The sequence below is a fragment of the Lepisosteus platostomus genome, chromosome 12 (assembly GCF_059453375.1).
Source record: "Lepisosteus platostomus isolate fLepPlt1 chromosome 12, fLepPlt1.hap1, whole genome shotgun sequence".
In the NCBI taxonomy this organism is placed as follows: Eukaryota; Metazoa; Chordata; class Actinopteri; order Semionotiformes; family Lepisosteidae; genus Lepisosteus; species Lepisosteus platostomus.
The window spans coordinates 18304360-18315284 of record NC_142622.1 but is presented as its reverse complement, the minus strand read 5'-3'; the positions used below and the strand labels follow the sequence as shown (position 1 = coordinate 18315284).

General features: G+C 37.2%; 1 protein-coding gene across 4 annotated transcripts in view; it reads left to right on the top strand.

Annotated features, from left to right (window-relative positions):
- The first annotated feature begins 2968 nt into the window (after window positions 1-2968).
- atp9b (ATPase phospholipid transporting 9B) overlaps window positions 2969-10925 on the top strand; it is a 149767-nt gene continuing 141810 nt past the window's right edge. For 3 of the 4 annotated variants that reach the window (XM_088601272.1, XM_088601270.1, XM_088601269.1), the window contains exon 1: window positions 2969-3069. In XM_088601272.1, the coding sequence (XP_088457398.1) occupies window positions 2990-3069 (80 nt within the window). In that variant the 5' untranslated portion in view covers window positions 2969-2989. Of the gene's footprint in view, window positions 3070-5912; window positions 5994-10925 lie in introns of all 4 variants that reach the window. The other variant, XM_088601271.1, reaches the window with a different exon arrangement.

Sequence of the window (10925 nt, the reverse complement as noted above, 5' to 3'; positions counted from 1 at the left end):
TGAAGGCCTGTTAGGATTCCCACATCCTCCATACTTGACAAACAGGGCTCTAAACAGTCACGTCCTCAACAGCAGAACAAGCAGAAGAAGATGAACCAACTCACTATTTCAATAGGTGTTCTGGTATGTGACTTGTGGTAGACTTGTGTGGACGTTGGTGTAAAAAAGAAGTCATTCAAGGCTACAGTATATTCAATCTTCAAGTGCTGCGGCCTCCAGCTCATTGTAACAGGAGAAGGATAGCGAAGTTTGGAAGCTTGTAGTCATCATCAGGTATTGAAGCATGTGTTACAAGAGGTCACGGAACAACACCTGCACTACCTGCTACAGACCATGTGAATCAGTCCCCTTCAGGTTCATAGAAGACAATCACTCTTGCTTGTGAGAGAGATATAATAGTTCACTATTGTTGTTGCCTTGCACAAACAAATGTGTCTGTGCATACTTTTGTGCATATGTGGTCACAATGGTTGGATTTTATTTGAAAAAAAAAGCACAATGCTATTCTAAAAATGAAATTAAAAGACATAGCTGAAACATGATAGAATATAATTCAAGGAGTTCTTCTCTGACTAAATGTGAAAGCAGTAAAAAGGTAAAGAGAAAAGGTTTGAGTAACACAGTATCAGCACATTAGCTTTCATATATTTAAGAAAGAATAACAGTGTTATCCATGCAACTTAAAAAAAAAACTGCTTATAATCCCTGAAACACAGTACTTTCAATTTCCTTTACTACATAACACATACACACATACAGTATACAAGTGGCTCCTAGCTGCCAGTTATTGTGCTTACAGTTGGTTATTCCATTAAATTCTTGCTAAATTTATACTAATGAGTGGGCCTAAATTATCTATATCTGCAGCATCTGATTCATACTTATTTTTAAATGCAGCATTCCAAACATATTTATGCTGTTTATCACTAATTATCAGATGAAAATCTTTCATTTCTTCTGAGTGCCCATATTAGTGTAAAGACATTTTTTTCAGTCTTGGAGTCACTTAATTTAATTTTTTTTTATGGCGTTCCATAACTTAATATGCTGAATTTTTATCATCATAAAAGCACTTTGTTGGAAGTGTGATTTTTCTACATGTGATTTTGTTTTAGAAGTATCAGCCTAAACTACCATCACACAATGACAAGGTTAAACAAGGATTCAAAAACATGTCAGTTGACTTAGAACTCTGGTCCAAAACAGTTCTAGTGCTCTGAGTCAATAAAAATCTTTGGGACTGTACGTAGAGCATAATAAATCATCTAATTACCAAAAACCTGACACCAGCATCCCAAGATGTTTGATACTGCGCCACTGCACTCTCATTTAGATGAGATGTAAATCAAGGTTTAAAGATTCTATGGTACCTTTTGCAACAGAAGGAGAGTCATGGGCAATCTGTTTTTAAAAAATAGGCTTATCTAATGTATCCATGTCATTTCCTCATTTGACATTCTTATTTTGATCAAGCTGCTCTTACCTCCATAGTAGTTGGTGCGCCAGAATCAGATTGTCTCCTTAAATAAGGGTTTGTTGATCAATGGGAAGTGACTGCTTTTGAAACACCCAGTGTTTATCAATCAAAACTGGGCTGTGTTTTTTGCTGATGTCTCCTGTTCATCTGTAAACTTCTTCTCAATATCTGAAGCACTTCTCTGCTTCTGCAGATCTGGTTTAGAATCTTGGTTTAAATATGTATTATGGGATAGAGTAACACCCCCCAAAATCAATTTTGGTCCAGACCAGAATAGCTCTGGAAATGCCTAATATTGTCACTGAGTCATGAATGTTGGTCTGAAGAGAAATGGAGACAAGATAACGCTTGCATGAACTTTGCTTCTGCCAGTAGTAACAGGATATGAGAAGAAAACAGATGAGCGACAGTAAAAGGGCAGTATCTGTAGAGCTGACACTTAAACTTGAAGCAGTAGCATCAAGGTTTAGGTTGCCTTTGTCTTTGCACAAAGATTTAATACAAATGAAGGCCTAGTAATATAATTTTCCTTTAAACAGAGGCCACTTTCAGTATGGCAGTATTCCTGAACACAAATCCAGAATGAAACCTAAACAACCTCAACTAGCTCAACACTGATTTGGGTTTCGGTGTGAGGTTGTCTTCAGCTATTTGACATTGAAATGTTATGGGATAGGCTTCAAAGGAAAGAATGTCACCAGCTGTGCATTGATGAGGGCGACGTGAGACACTTGTTTGGGAATTTTTGTAGTAAACTGGGAACAGAAATACATTTGCTACGATTGTGTCTAAATTGTGATTTGGAAAGTTTTGAATATTGTCCCCATGCTGGTAATTTCCAATGCATATATGATTATGCAGAACATCTCATGCCTTCTGGAGCTGGGATTTCCTCTTCACGTGAAAGGCAGCATCTGTTTTAATTGTATGGGATTTTTATTAAATGTATTATTTAAAGATGAATAAAGTGCCACCATTTAAAAACAGTAGCCAAAAAATCCCCAGACAAAACCTTAATAACAGGAACTAAAAAAATGCATGTATCCTTGTTTAACAAATGAAATAATGAGTCAGCTTTAGTAATACTGTACACTATTTTATTCCTTCAGGTTATGTCATCTGAGTGGGAAGAATTTAGTGTTCCAAGGGATACGTTCTCCATTACTTTTTACGAAAGATCAAAATGTATGATTTGAGGAATTTTAAGCAAGGTAAAGGGACAGAGAGTGGCAAGCAGCTCAACCTTTTTTTTATTTTCAGCTTTAACCTCAAGTCGGTTTCTTTTACGTTCCTCCCCGATTCTGAACCATTTTCTGAATCATGCTTTTGATTTAGGAGGGGAGCGACAACAGCAGCTGTCACCCAGCGCTTGTTCTCTCAATTCACCTGCTGTTAATCCAGGTGTTCCGCCGTCTCCCCCTCCCTTCCCAGCTCTGGGCTCCCCATCAGCTGATGGCGACGTCACCGCTCCGGGACACACTCTGACGTCATTCTGTATACAGTCTGGCCAAGATGGCTGACAGCATCCCGCTGCACCCGGTGCGGAACAACTCGAAAAGAACCTCTTACTACAACGCCGGGAGACATGCCAGGTAAAGGACACAAGCGTTTTTCTTCGCTAAGGGACTGCACAAGGATGAAATACCAGGGCTGCTGATTGCACTGCCAAAGCTGTGAATACCGGGAAGCAAGGGGGCTGTAGAAGCGAGACTAGCTTGTGGCACAGTCCAGTGATGATGTCTCTGGAGAGGGGTGCGCAGTGCCAGCCATCGCAAGAAAAACCGGAATACGAGGCCTAACTCCAAAGGCACAAACGCGTGTGTTACTGTAGCAAAATTCAGTTAAACATGAGGGCTTGTTTTGTAAACATTGCAGGCGCAGCTCGCTTACACGCGCACCAAATCACCCCTCCAGAGACAGAAGGATGATTTCCTCGCGTTGGTGTTGGCTTAAAGAATGACAAAAACGAGTCCAGGATCCTGTGTGCAAAATGCGTACAGTATTGCCCGTGAAGTTTTAGGAAATCGCAAATGAAAAGGGGTTTTGTTCATGATACTCTGTTGACAAATCACATACTAGGAAGTGGAGGAAGCACATGACTTTGCTAGCTAGTACCATGTGAGTCATTTAACTTAACTGCAACACTCAGCTGCAGGAAATCCTCAGGTTAAAACTAAGGTACAGTCCAAGGCATAGACTCATGCACCAGTACAACAGAGTGTGACAAATACACAACACCTCTCAGTTACACATTATATTTTGGAAAGGTGTAGCTCATAATTATTTACATTGAGCAAAAGTCTGTGCCCCATGTACTCATTTTAATTGGGTATTCTATATTTCCAGTTTATGTGCTGTTCAATTCAGTTGCAGATGAATAGTGTTACTGTTAATATTGCAACCAAAATATTGCAATCCAAGTATAGTCTATGGTAGCCATTTTTGGGAACACCTTATGCAAACAGACTTATAAGCTTGTTAAAATTAGATTAAAAGAAGATAAAAGTTCAATAGATGTTCATTACATCCACAATGTTAGTGATTTTCACAGCCAGCATTGAGTTGTACTTTGTGAAGTACTGTTAGAAGCATTTCACAGCTGGGACTTTATCCACTACAAATTCAAATCTCCTGAGTTATTTTATTCCAGCAGGACTTTCTCAATTATTGACCCCCTTACACAACCTGTACTGCAAAAGTGAGCTTTTTACGTTTCTTCTTTTAATTTAACCAATATTCAACATTTGAATGATGTAGAAGGCACAGCCATCATCAGTGAGTAAATAGTGCAAGACAGGTTTGTAGAATATGTAGCAGTAAATGTCCAGGAACATGTAAATGTTTTGCAGATTAGAGTTTGCATATACAAATTAATTTAATAGTAACTCTTTAGTAACAGGCATGTGCAGATGTGAAATGTCCAGCCTGAAAAGCAGTGTATTTTTGAAGCAGGGAAAACAAAAATATACATTTCACCGTTGGAATTTACATTTCTGATCGCAAGTAGGGAGTAATCAATTTGTGAGGACTCACCTTGTGCTTTAGGCTTTAATTTTCACTGTGTTTAATTATTACTATTTGCTTTTAACCTTATCCTTTCGGTGTGTCAGCTGAATAACATTTGAATACCTGGAATGTAGTAAAGGAACATGAGTGTGATTAGTGGAATTTGATTTGCCATGTGCCATTAGCTTATTTTTATAAAATACATATATTGTTAAAAGGCAAAAACAGCATTATTCAAAATGTAGATACTTATTTTAGGTCCAGTAGGTACTGTAGCTGCATCAGCATGCGTAGGCTGCAAAGGAACAAGTTAAAGGTTTATTCCATGCTGAAAAGAGAAGAAAAGAAACGCAACTTTTCGACTGTGGAACCTTCTTCGGGTGTCATACTTATTTTATGCTAAAAATTATTAAGTTACAGGGCCTTCTGACAAAGTGCTTTTCAGAGTTTAGATAATGTTAATGCAAAATTAACAGTATGATAATGGTACAAAAGAAGTTAATCTTCAACTCCGTTTAATATAATATATATGTACACATCTTGATGTGAAATATCGACACCTCTGATATTGATTGTTACCTTGTTATGATGTTAAACAAATATTTTTAACCCATAGCATAATTATTCATCTATAGCCTTTTTTCTAATCTTATGAGTGATATGATGTTTTAAATTGTGGTTATACTCTAAATAATAGATGTTTGGATTCACTAGATTTTCAAAAATGCAAGTGAAAATGTTAAGAGCTTTAGGACTATATCTGGCATCATCTTGGACTCATATGAATCATCACATGATCATCTTAGACATTTCCCTTCAGCAGTGTTATCATTTAAAATCATACAAGATTATTATGTAATAATATAATGAATAGCTCTTTATATTTCTTGTTGGTGCTAATGGGCTTCCACAGAGAAAATCACTGAGCCAACTGTATTTCCAGTTGCTGTTAGCAAGATCGTGTGGTATGTATTGAGGTGTGTTATGGGGGTACTGAAGTGTAGTGTTTTCATTCTTCATTTTGTAGTAAACAATGCACCAGCACCAGTGGGCCAGGTGGCTCTTTCTCATAGAACAGACTACTTGCTTAAGATTTGAAAGTTGTCACTCTGTCTCTTCTTGTCCAGGAAAATGCCTGAAAAGACACACTTGGGTCATCAAGAGCCAGGTTGCCATCATGCACTGGGATTCAAAATACAAATGGATTGACCTAAGTGTCCATGGGACGGGGCAGACAGGCTGACATTGACTTGACCCACTCTGGCACAAGCCTTTCCAATAAGTGAAAGGTTATTGTTACAGATGAAACCAGTGACTTCCCATCCAGCTCTCATTCTCAAAGTGCTAAGGCAGGTTTACACTGCTGATGTATAGCTCCTGGCAGCCAGCTGGCCAGGATGGTAACTTGCTGTCTTCTCCTGCCCTCCAGGCACGTGGATGGAGCGTGGAGTTCGCGCTGTGGAATTGGTCCATGTTCTGATTTTAAGAAGTGTACAAGGAGTAAGTGAAAGTAAGTCTTTAGTTAAGTGCAGGCTTGTTTAGTAAAGTGATGAGGAAAACGTGTGTGGTAACATGACAGAGCAGTGACTGGAGTTCCTGTAGTTTCCTCTGGAATCTCAATGTACATTAGTAGCGTATCAATACAGGCAAAGAGGCCTGACAATAACGGCTGTGAGCCTCCAGAAATGGAATTGATAAACACTTGAAGCAATGCAGTTGTTCTGGCCTTGTTAGACAAAGGGAATAAATGGCTTCTCTCCTATTGCCCAGTTGAAATTGAAGACGGATTTACATGACATACAGTATGTATGACAAATAGAATGCTACAGTATGTGGAGGCTCTATAGAGACTTACCCAAAAAGACTCACAGCTGTAATTGCTGCCAAATTACCAAGCATTGACTCAGTTGGGAGCATACTTACGCAGTTAACATATTGTAGTTTGTATTAAACATTCACTTTAAAATTATTTGTAATAATTGTAGACAACATTTATAATTCAGCAGAAGTTATGCCATTGGAAGGTGTCTACAGTACGTTTGCACTGTTTATTATTACAAACACCAAAAAAGTCAATATAGTAATTTAACCGCATGTGTTAGTTTTCAATAAATGATGAGAGGAGTTTTGTTTTTTGAATGTTGAGATGTAGCACTAGAGATTGAAGCTGTATATGTTTACGATAAGAAGGGGTGCTTCAAGTAACAGTGGGACAAAAAAGGATTTGTCGTCTTATTTTTGGGACTTCCTGATGCTGTCTTTTAATCCTCTCAGTTACTGAAAGGTGCAGAATTAAGTAGAGACTGTGGATTGCTTGTCACTATGTTGGTTTCCTGTAAACTCCGGCCAAGAGCTCTAGAAGAGAAAAGTGCATACTTCACCAGATTTTCAAGTAATGGAAGTCACAAGTGTCTTAATTTGTACTCCCCAGAATCAAGCAAAGAAAACTAGAGATAGAGTGGAGGTTTGAAAAGAAATATATTAAAATGCCTGGTTTGACTTGCAAAATAAACCAAAAGCTAGTTCTCATACTTTAATAGGATTAGAGACCTTTATCTTGTTGGCAGCCATGGGACGATAGTGTGTCTGGTGTAAATACAATATTTGCTGCCTGTTAAATGTACTCCCTTCCCCTGTCCAATCTTTTTATCGATTGTGTAGGCTGTTCTGTGTCTTCAACTTTGGAGTTTAGTAACATTTGCCCCAAAAGAGCAGTCAGACAGGGTTCTGTTTCTGTTACATTACAAAGAGTACAAACATTAAGGTGTTTGCTTAATGTTTTTTAATGGATTTCACACATTTTTATAGGCCCATAGATGATATAGCGAAGAAGCCCTGCAGCAGTTACCCTGTTAGGATAGTAACTCAATCATGGGGATCAGTTTTCGTGGGTTTTAAATTGGTGCTTTAAACCTAAAACTTAAAAAAAAAATAATGCACTATTAAATATCTAAGGTATTAGAATTTCTGCACTGATGGGAAATGAATCAGTGAATAAGTAGAAAATTAGTTTGCTTTATAGCTGTACGAATGTTGTAATACTATTGCTGTAACAACTATCATTGCTACTTAAGGTAACTTGAGTGATATAATTGGGTTATTAAAAGATTGTTTTGCATATTGAGATTTGTTGACTGGGCTTCTGCTGATCTAGCAGAATCCTTACCTCCAAGATAATTTTGGAAATAGTTTTTTTACAGCAAAGACCAGCTATTTTCCTTTGCCGGTATTTTTTTAAAATCTGATCAACTCTTCAGAGTTTAAATGCATGTTGGAAACTTCCAACTGTGATCTGATGAACCCCAAATTAGAAATATGTTTCAGGAATTCAGCCTGGAAGTGTTGATCCTTGATCTATAATTGCCTCGTGTTGTTTAGACTTGAAAAAAAAATAGAATAAATCTGTTTCATTTTTTTCTTTAGTTTGATTTAAGTGTAACGTGTATGTAAAATCCCAGGCTCCTTGAGTTGAATAATTTATTTTCAATACTGTTAATACTCATTTACAGTTAATCAAAAAGAACTGTTCCTGCTGACTGACTCCTGAAAAATATGTTGTATACTGTCTCACTCATGATAGTTAGACTCATTCTCATCATGTAATTTTGAAATTTGAATGACCTAGTTTTGGAATAGAACAGGTCTGAATCCTGTATGCAGTATAAGCAGTTACGATGATGTGTGACATTTTTTAATGTTTAATTTATACTGATTGTTTAATTAACATTCAGTTGTTATTGTGTTAAACCTGATTTCTGGGCACTCACAGTTGCAAGGTGACATGGTTCTGAGTGCCATATATTTTTTCTGCTGTCTTAGTTTTACAATTTTAACTACAGTACATTGTTGTACTCAGTAGTAATCAATATTAATCTTGGTTGCATTAAAAAAGAGCAATTACATGGTCTCTTTCAGGTCTCTTTCATTAAAGCACCATAAATTTATATTATTACCGCCTTGTAGGGAGAACCCACAATGCGTGGAAAAATTAGTTTCTCTTGTACTCACTATGCCAATGATATGTATATATCTGTGTGTATGAGTAAATTTTGCATATATACACCACGTGCAAAACATCACCGAGATTAAAGACAACAAAAGTACATAAAGACACTGGAAGGTACCATCCACACGAGTATCCCGGAGTAGCACTGAATACTTTGTTCACTACTAGCCTGCATTCACATTTAAGAATAAATTTAATATATGAAACCAGAATTTAAATCTATTAATATCTTTTCTGTTATATACATTATACCATAAAATATCTTCTTGGGCTTAAATCGTCTTTCTCTTTTCTGCACTTCTGTTTGCAGAATTTAATTTTCTCTGTGTCTTTCCCCTGAATCAATATGATATGTACATTGTTGACTTTAACCTGTAAAACCAAGTGAATATTACAAACCTCCTATCTGATGGAGACCTTTTGTTTACTTTGGTTCACACGTATTGAAACTTGCCTTCAGTTTCTGAATTTCCAGCTTGTGATTGGCAACTATGTGGAAGTTTGGATATTATCCAGGCCTTAGTCATGCTGTGTTCTGGCCAGCTGCTTTTTAAAATAACATTTTATTAACCATACTGTTATACTCTAGGTAAAAGTTATTTTTTCAGCATAGTCCTGTTGTTCCTGGAAGCTGTGATGGAACAGAATCTGTTAAAATGGGCAAAATCAGTCTTTGGTTTTTGTAAAATCATGTTTCTCATTGAGCCTTGAGATAAGTTACATTCTCCAGATCAGCTCCAATTGGATTGCAAAATTTACCCATTTAAGCTCTTTTCCTGAGTGAACTGGGATGGGCCCCTTGGGTGTATGTGGTGCTTTTTTTCTTCTGCTTGCTAAAAAATATCACAAAATAAGACTGATAACGATTCTAGAGAAGCTGAGTTACATCTTCTGTTTGTTTTTTTTTCACCATTTGTTCCCATTTGACACCAATTGTTAAAAGTAACTTGCAAGATCCATAGCAGCAAAGATGAATAAAGACATTTCTTTGCTCCCCTGTGACATGTGCAGTCAAGCCACCTGCCTTTTTTGCCACAGTAATCCTACATTGCAAATAGGTCTTAGGTGACACATGGAGGACTGACAGGCAGCCAAGAAGATTAAGCCACTAGGATTCAGGGTACTGGCGATCCAGAAGCTCAGCATGTGTTGCCTGACTCTGGTGTAAACCCACCCAGATTCAGCGTTTCTGCTAGGAAACACTGCTACTTGTCAAGTGACAGGGTGCTCACAGTAGACAACAATATTCAGTGTCCATCACAAAGGTACAAATGAAGAGCATTCCCTTTAATGGACTATTATTTATTATTTCAATGGGGAAAAAGGGAACAAACATAAAGAAATGTGCTCCTTTTCCTTCCAGTAGTGTTTATGAATGTATTTATTGGTACTTAAACTGTTTTCCAAAACTTAACTAAAACTAGTTGAGCAGACACAAGTGTTTTGAGTCTTTTATCAGTAACAAGGACTGGGAGTGATGTGCTTTGAGTACCAGGAGATAATTAATGATACAAATATTGTGCTTACATTTAAATATTTCTATTAAACATTTAGATGAAAAATTAAATATTTTAAAATATTCAATGTTTAAAAATATGTGTATGAATTGTTGGCTCTTTCAAATTAATCGTGAGCCATCAATAGGTCTATGCTGGGGCAGGCTTGTAGGATTCCTGGGTTTCAACTCCACTGGTAGTGACCTTTAGCCCTCATGGTCTATGTGGTGAAAGAAAAAGTATTGAGAACCAGTCTGCAGAGTAATGCTTTCCATCTTTTTATTAAGATTTACTGTATTCTTAATTAATTTTGAAGCTTTAGCTTTAGCTCTGAAAATATCCTCTTTAGCTGCCACACTGTTGTCTGGCAATGCTTTTACTTTATGCCTTGACTGGAGTGGGTTATCCGCTTTGCCTTTGAACTGACATGGGGCCATGGTAATCTCTGCTCCAGGAAGTGCTCCTGCTAGTAATAGCCATTGTTATCCCACATACTGTACCAATCACCTTTTCCAAAACACTCAGATGCAACAGCAAAAGATCCAAGTAAGGTTTCCTAAATACTTAATCTTTCCAAAAGCCTGATGGTCAGAAATATGGTTTTCAACTTCTGTGCTAGAATGAGACTACAGCATGGACTTGGAAATTTCCTCTTGAATATTGACTTCAGGCAAATGTAGTAGAAGCTAATAACCTTTTCTAAAATTATGATAATTCAGTGCTTCTTACAGATGAGTTATTTTGCTCCTCTTTTTAAGTTTAAATCATTAGCATGCAGTCTGTATGGTTTGTGTTCTTCAGGTGGAGAACCATTGTAAGAAATCAGATTTCTGTAGGCCAGTGTGAAGTTTCAGATAATCAGGTGTTCTCTTTGTCTGTTAAAGGTTGTCTCTAAAAATAAAAAAAAAGCTCTGGACATAAAAAATAAAAGGTGGAGGGC